Source organism: Triticum urartu, chromosome 1A, assembly GCF_056163025.1.
Source record: "Triticum urartu cultivar PI428250 chromosome 1A, HENAU_Tu73, whole genome shotgun sequence".
Taxonomy (NCBI): Eukaryota; Viridiplantae; Streptophyta; class Magnoliopsida; order Poales; family Poaceae; genus Triticum; species Triticum urartu.
Genome location: NC_141873.1, coordinates 514,604,193 through 514,617,257, shown reverse-complemented (window position 1 = coordinate 514,617,257; position 13,065 = coordinate 514,604,193). Strand labels below are relative to the sequence as shown.

Sequence of the window (13,065 nt, the reverse complement as noted above, 5' to 3'; positions counted from 1 at the left end):
ACAGGTTGAAAGCCCGTTGTTGACACGGGAGGATCCGGCGGATGAGCATAACCTGGACTACGTTGACAAGTTTGAGCTTCTTATCCACTAGGGTTTGGACGCATGTTTGGAGTCCGGTCAGCTCTCCTTTTTTACCCCACGACAGGCCCGTCTCTTTCCAGGAGGCGAGCCGTGTAGGGGGTTCAGATCGGAACTCGGGGGCTGCGACCCATTCAGGGTCGCGCGGCTCGGTGATGTAAAACCACCCCGATTGCCACCCCTTTAGGGACTCCACGAAGGAGGGATCTAGCCATAGGACGTTGGGCATCTTGCCCACCATGGCGCCTCCGCACTCCGCCTGGGTGCCGCGCACCACCTTCGGCTTGACATTGAAAGTCTTGAGCCATAGGCCGAAATGGGGGCGGATGCGGAAGAAAGCCTCGCACACGACGATAAACGTCGAGATGTTGAGGACAAAGTTTGGGGCCAGATCATGAAAATCCAGGCCATAGTAGAACATGAGCCCCCGGACAAATGGGTGGAGAGGGAAGCCCAGTCCGCGGAGGAAATGAGGGAGGAACACCACCCTCTCATGGGGCCTAGGGGTGGGGATGAGCTGCCCCTCTTCGGGAAGCCGATGCGCAATGTCGTTAGACAAGTATCCGGCCTTCCTCAGTTTTTTGATGTGTTCCTCCGTAACGGAGGAGACCATCCACTTGCCTCCCGCTCCGGACATGGCTGGAGAAGGTTGAGGTGGGGTGTGCGGACTTGGGCGCTGGAGCTCGAGTGAGCGGAAATGGATAGGCAAAGGAGGAAGAAGGCGTGGATGAAAAGGTGGATCCTTATCCCCTTATATGGGTGGACGCGACTATGCGTCCCCACCAGCCTGGTAAAACTCGCTTATCTCCCAAGCGCCGTAATCAATGGCGCGGTTGGGTTACCCACGCCCGTATTGATGAGAATCCCGGAATAAGGGGACACGATCTCTGCTTTGACAAGACGTGCCAAGGAAACCGCCTCACTAAACGCGCTGAGGTGGGACAGTAAAACGATTCGAATAAAGACTTGGCCGTGGTGTGATGTCACGCTACGGAATACGTCAGCAGATTAGATTTGTGTAAATATTATTCTCTCTATGGCAATATGTGGAAACTTATTTTGCAGAGCCGGACACTACCTTTGTGTTCAAAATCTTCTATGAAGTACTTGGAGGAGGAACCCGCCTTGCAATGCCGAAGACAATTTGCGCGCCGGACTCGTTGTCATTGAAGTCTGGTTCAGGGGCTACTGAGGGAGTCCTGGATTAGGGGGTGTCCGGATAGCCGGACTATACCTTCGGCCGGACTCCTGGACTATGAAGATACAAGATTGAAGACTTCGTCCCGTGTCTGGAAGGGACTTTCCTTGGCGTGGAAGGCAAGCTTGGCGATACGGATATGTAGATCTCCTACCATTGTAATCGACTCTGTAACCCTAGCCCTTTCCGATGTCTATATAAATCGGAGGGTTTTAGTCCGTAGGACGAACAACAATCATACCATAGGCTAGTTTCTAGGGTTTAGCCTCTCTGATCTCACGGTAGATCTACTCTTGTACTACCCATATCATCAATATTAATCAAGCAGGACATAGGGTTTTACCTCCATCAAGAGGGCCCGAACCTGAGTAAAACATTGTGTCCCCTGCCTCCTGTTAACATCCGCCTAGACGCACAGTTTGGGACCCCCTATCCGAGATCCGCCGGTTTTGACACAGACAGCCCCAAATTTCCAGAGATGGCCATGTCAGCATCCACTGACATTATTTCACAGCCCCATGCAAACCACATGCATACTCTTTGTTCACAAACAACGCAAACATGAAACATTTCTACCTTTAAAAAATAGTAGCTTTAGATTTATATTCTTCATGTGTAATTCACAGTGCAAGGATTTGTTTCTACTATAGAAATTCTATAGGAATTTTAACATCCATCCACTCAATCTTATACCCTTTTTTTTAAGCACTCAAACCGTACAAGGCCTTAACGGGCGGACGTTCACCGCATAGACAGAGCTACAGGGGCCCGCCCTTCCCTCCTGGAACTGTCCCCCCACTCCTCCCCATCGGACTCTCTCTCTCTATCCAGCAGGCGGCCGTCGCACCGCGCCGCCTCCGCTCTCCCCTTCCGCCGCCGTCTGCTTCTCCGCGCGTCCCCTCGCAGGCCGCAGCCGCTCAGAGCACACACAGGTCCAACCCCTCTCTTCTCGCCCGCCTCGAACGCGGATCCAGCCCCCTCCCCCCTTCTCCGCACAGCCAGCGCGGTGCCGGTGCGGCGGCGGATATTTGATGGGCTATTGCTGATACTCACCGGAGTACTGTTTTTTTCAGGTGCCAAATCAGGAACAGCGAGCCGCCGCCGATGCACGGATGCAGGCAGCGGCAGATAATCTCGGGGAGCAAGCGCCGGGACCTGTCCCTGCAACCAATTCTGAACAAGTATGCATGGTTACCAATAAATTTGTCTGCGGAAGTTTTTATTACCTGCATGTGCGTGTATCTACCACAGATGTGAAATGGACTTTGTGAAATTGGCACAGGTTGCGATGACCTATCCGGACCGGGCCGTAGAACCGAACCATTCAGGAGCAGAGCTGCACTTGGAAAAGGTATATCATCGCTTGAACGCGTCTGCTTACAATGTGCGTTCGTCTGTTGACGATATACTGCAAGAGAAATACGCAGTCGCCAGAAACAAATGGTGAATTGCTCTCGCGTCGTATCACATGGCAGTAAATTCGATGGGTAAACAATGGCATTTGCAGCCAACTGATTATGGTATTCAGTGCCATCACTGTGTTTTCCTTTTGTGGTTCACCTGTGTGTAGTTGGTAGCATTGTGGGTTTCTGGTAGTAGAAATCGGGAAGGACCTTGGCTTTGACTTCCTTCCTCTTAATAAACATCACTACTACTATATATTTGTAGAATGCCCTCATGCCTACTTTTACTGGGAAATAAAGTAATAAATTACACAGGGAAACGTCGGCAAACAAGCGATGCCAGGAGGAGGTCTACAGCTGACTGGTGGAAATGATCAGGTATGGAAACCAAGCAAGACATATGGAGTACTGCTCTGTAAAACAAGTGGAATTCAATACAGCCTTACCCAATAGCTTAACAGATATCATTCACCCGCATGCAGGAACACGCGTCGAATGGCATTGGCACAGCTGCACAAGGACTGTTGGCAGATATATCGGATAAACAATCCAACTTGGTGGACCCTGGAATGCAGCAGCACGCTGAAGAACAAGACCAATTACACGGTGTTACACAAGGGCACGAAATGTCTAGCAATGATACAAGCAGTGGGAGCGATTCAGGTAGCAGTTCAGGGAGTGAGTTAGATACTGAACTAGGAAAATGCTTCTACCCTAGTTTCGAGGAATTGGAGAATTCAAGACCACCGGAAATTGGAATGAGATTTCCAACCCTGGAAGATGCAGAACGTTTCTACAGCACACATGCTATGCTAACTGGTTTTGCAGTAAGGAGGGGGTCGAATTACAGGAGAGTGAAGTTTGACCTGGAATGCAACAGAAGTGGTAAACTAAAGCCAACTGAGGACCTGAAGAGGAAGAGGAGGTCTAATGCTTTGGGCTCACGGTGCCAAGCAAAGGTGATAGTGAAGCTCCATAACGAGCAATGGGAGTTCATAGGAGTTAAGCATGAGCACAACCATCCATTATGTCCATCCCCATCTCTCGCAAGTTTCTTTTTGAACCACAAATACTTGTCAAGTGAAGAAAAGTTATTTCTAAGAGTTCTGCAACAAAGTAGGGTAAATCCAAGGAAAGCTATGAATATTTTCAGGAGAATGAGAAGCAACTTCGGAAAGGTATCATCAATAAAAGAGAAAGATACGAGCAATTCACAGTGTGTAAACCAGTGGAGAAAAGAAAACTCAGATGTTGAAACTGCACTGAAGCGCTTCAAAGAACTGGAGCTGCGGAGCCTAGGATTTTCCTACACCATGCAAAAAGATGAAGATAACATAGTTAGGAGTCTTTTCTGGACTGATGCGAGGTCGAAAGTAGATTATGAGATTTTTGGAGATTTCATATCGTTTAATACCACATACAGCACTAATAGGCATAACATGACTTTCACCCCTATTATTGGAATGAATAGTCATGGGAGAATCCTTGTGTTTGGATGCGCCTTGCTACAAGATCAGAAAGCTGAAACCTTCAAGTGGATGTTCCAAACTTTCTTGCATGTGATGGGAGGGAAACTGCCAAGAATAGTCATAACAGACCAGGATGAAGGTATGGCGACAGCAATTTCTGAGGTCATGCCACAAGTAAGGCACAGATTTTGCAAGTTCAGTGTGATGCGAAAAGCACAGGAAATTCTAGGAGCCTTCATGGCAGCAAGGGGCAACATAAATGCAGAGCTGCACGACTTGGTAGACAACTCACTGACCGAAAAGGAATTTGAAGAAGGATGGGATTTTCTCACTGAGAGATACGATGCAAGTGAAAATGAGTACCTCCGACTCATGTGGGAAACAAGGAAAAACTGGGTGCCTGTTTATTTCCAAGCAGATTTCTGCCCATTTGTCGAATCAGCTGGATATTTTGAGGGGACAAACTTATTATTCAAAGACAACGTGCTTCCAAAGGACAGAATCGAGAAGTTTATTGAGCAATATGAGAGGATGCAAGAGCATATAGTAAAAACAGAGGAAGAGGATGCATTGCAGTCAGCAACTGAACCAGCGTACTTCTCCATGCAGCCAATAGAAAAGCATGCAGCGCGAATATACACAAGGCAAATATTTCTGAGAGCACAGAATGAACTATACTATTCCACAGCATTCAACGTGCATGAGATACAAGGAGGACACAGACTCGAAAAGGTCTTCAACTATGAGAACCCGGAGTTCAGTAGAAATTCTTTCGAAGTGCTAGCTGAACCTGGAACCCATGCATTTAAATGCCAATGTGCAAAGTTTACCAGGGATGGGATTCTCTGTTGCCACATATTCAGAGTTTTCACGCAGCTCGGAGTCAAAGAAATACCGGCGCAGTACATGCTGCCCAGGTGGGCTCCCAAATTCATAGAGGAGCGGCTGAAAGAGTACGAGGAGAGATGCTCAAAGAGAACAGAAAACAAAACGAGATACGCGATGCTATTGGGTAAAATGGCGGAGATCGGCAAGGGGATATGCGCGGACGGTGCGAAAAGCAGCTGCTTCATGCTCGAACTAGACAAGGTTCAAGAGACATTTGGCAGCGATGGCGGAATAAAATCCTAGAAAATGATCAGGTCCTAATGCGGAGCAAGTGAGAATTAGCAATTGTAGTGTCCTCTTCTCAAGCTCTTGGTAATGCGCGAGGCAGCCAACCTTATATGTTAGTTAAACATACCCTCATCAACTAGGGTGGTGTAGTAAATTTTACACCCCCTTATCATGGATGAATGAGTCATAATGTGCCTTTGGAATTTTCCCTTAGGAATTATTGAAAATCTGAAATAATAAATGGGCCCAGCCCAATAATTCCAACACAACACCAATACACCATCGGCCGGCCCTTTTGTGGTGGCGCAGATCGTTGCCATTGCTGACAGATGTGTGCTCTTGGGGAGCCCATTACTTGCGAATGCGAAGTGTTTGTTTATGTATCCAAGCACAGGCATTGACATCACAGATTACTACCGGCTTGACTGTTCAGACTAGTGCCACAGTCAAATCTCACAAATGACTAGGCTCCTGGAGGAATAAGCAACTGTGATGTGCACCATGGGCGTCAGGTACAAGCACAGCATCTGTCTTGCGTCTCTCAAACAAAGGCTGCAGACCACTTGGAATTGGCCATAACTGATTCAGAGCATTGCACAACGAGGGCTACATAGATTCGGCGCGACGAAAGCAGACAAAAGCGACCGAGTTCAGGGGACGCTTTGGCACGCGCGGTGTGCGCGAGGTTTCCTTCACTTGAGGGGAATGAACCTCGAGGAGTGGGTGGCGCCGATGCCGGGCCTCCCGTGCTTGACGGGCTTGTAGCTGATGGAGAACTCGGCGAGGTGGTGCCCAATCATCTCGGGCTTGATCTCAATCTGGTTGAAGGTTTTCCCATTGTACACTGCGATCTGGCTGCCTACCATCTCTGGCATGATGATCATGTTGCGCAGATGAGTCTTCACGGCACCGGGCTTCTCACCAGCCGGTGCCCCCATTCTCTGTGCATTTTCAGAGAAAAACGAATGAGCTTCAGATGTTATGATCTCACACAAAAATCTTTGTCCCGCACAAACAATGCAAACATAAATCGATGGTTCAAGCTAAAACAGCACGAGAGAGGTGTGCTGTTAAACCTTGATCTCACACAAATGGAGTAACTTATAACTTACAAATGTGAAAACACTCAAATCAATACCTGTACATGTCAAACCTTGATCTCACATAATCTAGTGTTTCATGGTGGTTTAAAGACCAATAAGACACTCACTCGTTTGAAGGTTCTCCCGGCCCCTTTTTCCAACATCAATATTCCTACAACCTAAATCCAGAATCAGAAATGGGTCAAGAATATATGGCATGTCCGCTAGATGAAGGTTTATTCTTCTGCAGTGTAAGCAAAATATTTGAGCCCTTCTCAATATTCTTCTGCACGAATAAATTTATATTCTACTAAAAGCGGCGACATACTGCTACAGTACTATATCCAAGCAGATAAAAGTAACCATCTGAACTACGCAAAAAAGAAGAAGAGCATATTGCCGAAGCATCTGAAAAGCAACATATAATTAAGCCCATGCCTTACCCAGTTTGACTAGAGTGTATTTGTAATGTTATTTAAACCTTTCAAGGGTTATTTACAACTTGGCAATGATACAGCCAGGGCTAATGTCAGTTTTTCCAATGTTTGTCAAACTTTTCCGCAAGTTGATGATTTGGAGGCCAGAGGTGTGTATGTACCTAGATATATTAGCTTTGACGAGAAGCATGAGTTTGAGGAGAAGCTAACTAGCGTGACATGCATGCATGCTATGTGCTAAAATTGAGAGCAGTTGGAGTACCAGATTATGCCAGGGAGAAAAATAATTTGGAAACAGATTTGTTTTCCTTGGACCTAGTAAACATGCATGCACTTCAAAGAGCACATATACGTGTACACGAGAGAAGTGATGATATGCTACAAGTCCGTACATGTGCTAGTGCACAAGGAATTAAAGTCCATTATCTTTTTATGTTTCCACGCAGGGCCGTCCAGGGTCCTGTGCAGGCTGTGCGACTGCACAGAGCCCCCAAATTCCAGGGCCTTTCGATTCTAGGCCTATGTCTCCTTAATTTTGGGCCATTCTTACAACTAACACAGGCCCATGGCTCTCCTGAACTGGACCTTCTCCTCAATTTTCCGAATGACCTTTTCTGAGTCCGGATTGACGCAGCCTGCCGCCGATCGATATCCATCTTCCCGAGACGAACGAAGTGTGGCGCCGCCGCACGGTGGCGGAGGCTAGAGGTGTTGTCTAGTTTGATCGCTTTGTTTCCTCCCCGGAGGTGCAGCCCATATCCCTTCTCGCATGAAGAATTTTCGTATGGTACAACAATAGCAAGTCGTCTGTGCACTGCATCGCAGGAAGGTGCCTTCTCTGATGATCTGACTTACTATAGCTTGTGTTTTTTAGTCTGTTGGCTGGCCATTCCTCATTGAAATTATGCAACGTTTCAGTTTTGGGAACAATTGGATTCAATGCACGGCTTTGTTCCTCTCTGCTGCTACTACAAGGGTCATGATGAATGGACGTTTGGGTGACCCAATCTAACAGGTTTCTTCAAGGGGTTGCTTAATGTCAAGTTTCATCCAGTTTTTCTTCGCTATAACTCTATCCTGTAAATACTCTTTTCTATTATTAACATAATGTTTTGCGTATTCTGAAATAAAAATGCACTATTAGAAACAGCCGGTGGCCCATACCAAGGCGAGGGCACCACCGATCTGTCCAGCAGGTGCGCTCAAACCGAAACACTATTTAATTTAGACTATTTTGTCCGTTGAATGATTATATTAGTGAGTATATTGTGTGTATATGCACCAGTTCATCAAGATATGTAATAGGTTAGTTGACCAAGTTGTCATACGCCAAGATTTTCAAGATTGTTGCTAGTTTAAAATTCAGGTTCAATCTTTTTTTGTTATAGTATTTTCATGAAGCAACCTGTATTCCAGAAATTTAGGCCCCCATTCGCATTTTGCACCGGCCCCCCGAATTTCTGGAGATGGCCCTGTTTCCACGTCCACCAGAAAACAGATCAAAGGCCATGAAGTTGCTACCTCGAGAGTTGCTGTGTTTGTGCGCTAGTGGTTGGGGACCTCCTGCTGTCTACACGTATCCAACGGCCCTCCAAATTAAAAGGAAATATTAGAGTACGTAGAGTTGGTTTTGTTTAGTCCAATTATTAAGTTGAGATCTTGCCGAGATGTAAAAGGTAAGATTAGATTAGAGTCCAAATTAGAGTTCTCGTTTGTTTAACAGAACAGATAAGGGTACGGCCAACTTGAGGGCCAAGTCGAGCCAGATGAGTTTATACGGGTATAAAAGTCATGTGTGGGACTGATGTAAAGATCAAGCTATATTTTATGAAATAGACACAATGTATTTTTCAGGGTAGACACCTGTATCAAGTTTTAGAGGTATCTTTAGAAAAACCTCTTTGTTGCGATTTCTGTGAGGAAATTGTTTTGTGCGTGAGGTGCCGTCGTGCCGATTGTTTCTCTCGTGCTGAGCCGCAAGGTTCAAACCCTCTACTTCGCGTACATCGCATGCGCGGGCGAGAGGCTACTGCTGCTAGAGGTGGGGTACCGTGAAAGATCGGGCCGCAACAACAGATCGCGTCTCGCATCGAGGTTCGGTTTTTATCAGGTGGTATTCAGAGCAAGGTTGTTCACGGTACAATATTTTTCTTCGACTTCTATTGAATTTTTTATCATGAGGAAGGATTGTAGCTCGCAAATGATGATGTCGGTGGAGAAGGATCCATTGCGTGCCTTGTCATGGTACCAATGCTTTACGCGTGTGCGTGTAGGGCCGGCGAGTTGCGCAACCTTGATGAATTGCTATTCTGGGATGAATTTAGCGAGTAAGACTATGGTTGATGCTTTGAACCTACCATTGATTGAACATCCAGAACCGTACAAGCTTTGGTGGAAGGACAAGTTTGTCAAAATCATGCATCGCGTCGAGGTACAGTTTATTCTATGTGGATATGGTGATCTGGTCATGTGTGATGTGCTTTCTGTGCACATGCATACATGTTCAATACTACTAGGAAAACCATGGACAGATAAACGACAGTTGACATATCATTCTGTTGGCGAATTTTCTTTTGTTTTGGGAGGACAATACGTACCACTTGATTCATACACATTAGAGAAGTATACGGCTGATCGCAAGAAGCGGGATATTGCTCAAGCTGCATCAGAAGTAAAGAAGAAGAAGGTTGAAGTTGCAAAAAAAATTCCAAGCATCGTTCAAACTGCAAATACAAATATTGTTAAAGAGATTGATTCGAAACCGAGGATGGTTTCGTTTCAATGGGGAGAGGATGATACAGCCAGGGCTAATGTCAGTTTTTCCAATGTTTGTCAAACTTTTCCGCAAGTTGATGATTTGGAGGCCAGAGGTGTGTATGTACCTAGATATATTAGCTTTGGTGAGAAGCATGAGTTTGAGGAGAAGCTAACTAGCGTGACATGCAGGGCCGTATCCCGGAAATCTAGGCCCCGGAGCAAGATCACAATTTAGGCCCCGTTGTATAATAAAGCCAATAAAAAATATTTTTATTAATCACTGTATATTTGTGGTAGTAGTATAGATTTTTTTAGCAATGTGGTAGTAGTAGTACAGTGTTTCAAAGGATTACATCACACCAAAAGAAAAACTTTGAGCTATTAGGATACCAGAGGGTGCACGGACTCGAGAAAGAACGATGTAAAGTTAATTTCCAGGGAATTAATTCGGGGGTTTGATTTGCCACTGAGCACTGAGGTCTCAAGGAAGATAGAGAAAAGCATTGTAGAACTTGATAAGTAATCTGCTTCAGGAGTTCTCCTTGCGTTATGCAGAGAGATAGGTTTGGTTGTGGGGCCTCGGTCGGTGGTGGTTCCACGGTTGACTGCTATTTTTTTCTCTTTACAATTTCATTTCACAGTTCATTAGTTTGCGATCCACTTATTATTAGTACGTGCTTAGCAAAATTAAGGGCCCCATAGTTTTGGGGGCCCTGTGCGGCTGCTCCGGTTGCACATGAAGAGATACGGCCCTGGTGACATGCATGCATGCTAATGTGCTAAAATTGAGAGCAGCTGGAGTACCAGATTAAGCCAGGGAGAAAAATAATTTGGAAACAGATTTGTTTTCCTTGGGCCTAGTAAACATGCATGCACTTCAAAGAGCACATATACGTGTACACAAGGGAAGTGATGATATCCTACAAGTCCGTACATGTGCTAGTGCACAAGGAATTAAGGTCCATTATCTTTTTATGTTTCCACGTCCACCAAAAAACAGATCAAAGGCCATGAAGTTGCTACCTCGAGAGTTGTTGTGTTTGTGCGCTAGTGGTTGGGGGCCTCCTGTTGTCTACACGTATCCAACGGCCCTTCAAATAAAAGGAAATATTAAAGTACGTAGAGTTGGTTTTGTTTAGTCCAATTATTAAGTTGAGATCTTGCCGAGATGTAAAAGGTAAAATTAGATTAGAGTGCAAATTAGAGTTCTCGTTTGTCTAACAGAACAGATAAGGGTACAACCAACTTGAGGGCCAAGTCGAGCTAGATGAGTTTATACAGGTATAAAAGTCATGTGTGGGACTGATGTAAAGATCATGCTATATTTTATGAAATAGACATAATGTGTGTTTCAGGGTAGACACCTGTATTAAGTTTTAGAGGTATCTTTAGAAAAACCTCTTTGTTGCGATTTCTGCGAGAAAATTGTTTTGTGCGTGAGGTGCCGTCGTGCTGATTGTTTCTCTCGTGGTGAGCCGCAAGGTTCAAATCCTCTACTTCGCGTACATCGCATACGCGAGCGAGAAGCTACTGCTGCTAAAGATGGGGTACCGTGAAAAATTGGGCCGCAACAACAGATCGAGTCTCGCATCGAGGTTCGGTTTTTATCAACTTGATGATATGGTGTGTTGCCAAACATCGTAAGTGCTACAGACAGTACATGCCGGGAATCCTAAAACATTAGGGAGCACAGAAAACAGCAAACAAGTTAAATTTTCTATACTTCCTGATCAGTAATAGTGTTAGTGAAGGCAGACAAAATGGATACATTGGAGGCCAAAAAACACCAAGAATGCGTGTTGATTTAAAAAAACGCACTTAGTAGAATGGTTAGGCCAGAAAATGTACTTGGCCAGGCTATTCCGCCGCGCTACACTCCCAAATATACATGCTAGTAATTGCTACTCTCTATTAGTATCAAAAATACTCTTATATTATGGAACGAAGGGATTAGTAAGTTAGTCATATATTTATAACAACACGTGAAACGAGGAAAATTCTGGCACGCTGTCGCAAGTGGCACGATTGTTTAAACACGAAGACGGTTATAAATAGCAGGCAGTTAATTACAGAAAAAATGCAGAGGCATATGGAGGAGTATATATCGCCCATTACCGCCTTGCGCAGCCTCCTGTTGAGCATCAATGAATTCCTCTTGAACCACCTGTAGAACCTACAACAACACGAAAGCACAGCATTTTCTTCCAGTCAAACGAACTAGCAGTTCAAGAGATCCCACCCTCGATCTCAAGAGAGACGCACGCCACTCTGGGTTCTACTCCCTCCGTTTCTAAATATTTGTTTTTCTAAACATTTTAGAGTGAATTCCATTTTTTACCTTGTAGTTGTACATTTATGACACATATTACCCTATTTAGCGGAACTTTTATCGAAATGTCAGATTTTGGAGACTTTTAACACGGTTTTACCCCAGTTTTACATTTTGTTTGTTTATGGTCGATAGGAACAGATGTTGCGTCATTGATTTGTAAAAAAACTGTAAGGATCGGAGGGCATCATTGGCGATCTTGTCCAAACTTCTCTTGTCTATCTGTTCCACTCCTTGTGGCCGTCCACATGTTTTTGGATACAGGGCGTCACCTCACACCTTACCTGATGGACACGCATCAAAAAACAAGGGTCCAAAGATTTCAAAAGGGGTATTCTAGACGAATTTTCACTGAAAGGGGTAATTAGTGTCATAAATGTATAAATATGGGGTAAAAAGTGGAATTCACTCAACATTTTAAATAGACTATAACATACATATGTATATAGATATATTTTAGAGTGTACATTCACTCGTTTTACTTCGTACGTAGTTATTTGTTGAAATTTCTATAAAGACAAATATTTGGAAACGAAGGGAGTACATACCTTCTGTGGGCGTGGGCGGGGAGGACCTGGATGAGGTCGTCGGCGGACATGTCGAGGACCGCGTCGAGGTCGAAGTCGCGGTAGCTGAACTTGCGGAAAGTTCTCTTCGTCGGCTGCCCCGCGGCCGCGGCGGCGGCCGCCTCGGCCTCCATGCCGACGTTCGCCTGTGAAAGCACAAGTGCTCCCTGGGTGATTCTGGTAATTAATGTCAACATATCTCTTATTGGACTAATGTTTTCATTTAATATGTTTCAGATAAGTTCAACAATGGAGTGGTATGGACTAGAGGATGTGGAACCCCTTCAAGATGATAAGGACAAATGATTGGCTCAAGCTCAAAGCTCAGGACTCTACATTTTTCATTTTAGTGATCCAAGATCACATTGAGTCCATAGGAAAGCCAATACTATTAAGAGGGCATGATGTGTTGCTTAATGGCTTGCTTGCTCAAAGTGCTCAGTGATATGCTCCACAGCCCTCGACCACTTTCTCACATCCACATATGTCCCAAACCAAAAGTCAAACTCAGCCCCACCGAAACTTTCTATCCGGCGCCACCGAGTTCTCTTGACATAGCCACTACTAGAAACCCTAATCAATTCGGTCTCATCGATGGGATCTCGGTCTCACTAAGATGGGATTGCAAAC

General features: G+C 45.2%; 2 protein-coding genes across 2 annotated transcripts; one reads left to right on the top strand and one right to left on the bottom strand.

The window, feature by feature from the left end:
• Window positions 1–2,031: 2,031 nt before the first annotated feature.
• LOC125524170 (protein FAR1-RELATED SEQUENCE 5) lies at window positions 2,032–5,440 on the top strand. The gene is made up of 5 exons (XM_048689243.2): window positions 2,032–2,208; window positions 2,350–2,457; window positions 2,559–2,627; window positions 2,995–3,057; window positions 3,162–5,440. The coding sequence occupies exons 2-5, from the start codon at window positions 2,389–2,391 to the stop codon at window positions 5,277–5,279; spliced, it is 2,319 nt and encodes a 772-aa protein (XP_048545200.2). The 5' UTR covers window positions 2,032–2,208; window positions 2,350–2,388; the 3' UTR covers window positions 5,280–5,440.
• Window positions 5,441–5,956: 516 nt separating this feature from the next.
• Window positions 5,957–12,575, bottom strand: LOC125533018 (small ribosomal subunit protein uS19-like). The gene is made up of 3 exons (XM_048696826.2): window positions 12,418–12,575; window positions 11,656–11,713; window positions 5,957–6,205 (listed from the first exon to the last, which is right to left on the bottom strand). The coding sequence occupies exons 1-3, from the start codon at window positions 12,567–12,569 to the stop codon at window positions 5,957–5,959; spliced, it is 459 nt and encodes a 152-aa protein (XP_048552783.2). The 5' UTR covers window positions 12,570–12,575.
• Between the last annotated feature and the right edge of the window lie 490 nt (window positions 12,576–13,065).

Coding starts and splice junctions, on each gene's coding strand:
- LOC125533018 (XM_048696826.2), bottom strand. CDS start 12,569: ATGGAGGCCGAGGCGGCCGCCGCCGCGGCCGCGGGGCAGCCGACGAAG. Junction 11,714..12,417: donor CCCGCCCACGCCCACAGAAG/GTATGTACTCCC, acceptor GTGTTGTTGTAG/GTTCTACAGGTGGTTCAAGA. Junction 6,206..11,655: donor ACAGGAGGCTGCGCAAGGCG/GTAATGGGCGAT, acceptor GAAAATGCACAG/AGAATGGGGGCACCGGCTGG.
- LOC125524170 (XM_048689243.2), top strand. CDS start 2,389: ATGCAGGCAGCGGCAGATAATCTCGGGGAGCAAGCGCCGGGACCTGTC. Junction 2,458..2,558: donor CTGCAACCAATTCTGAACAA/GTATGCATGGTT, acceptor AAATTGGCACAG/GTTGCGATGACCTATCCGGA. Junction 2,628..2,994: donor CAGAGCTGCACTTGGAAAAG/GTATATCATCGC, acceptor TAAATTACACAG/GGAAACGTCGGCAAACAAGC.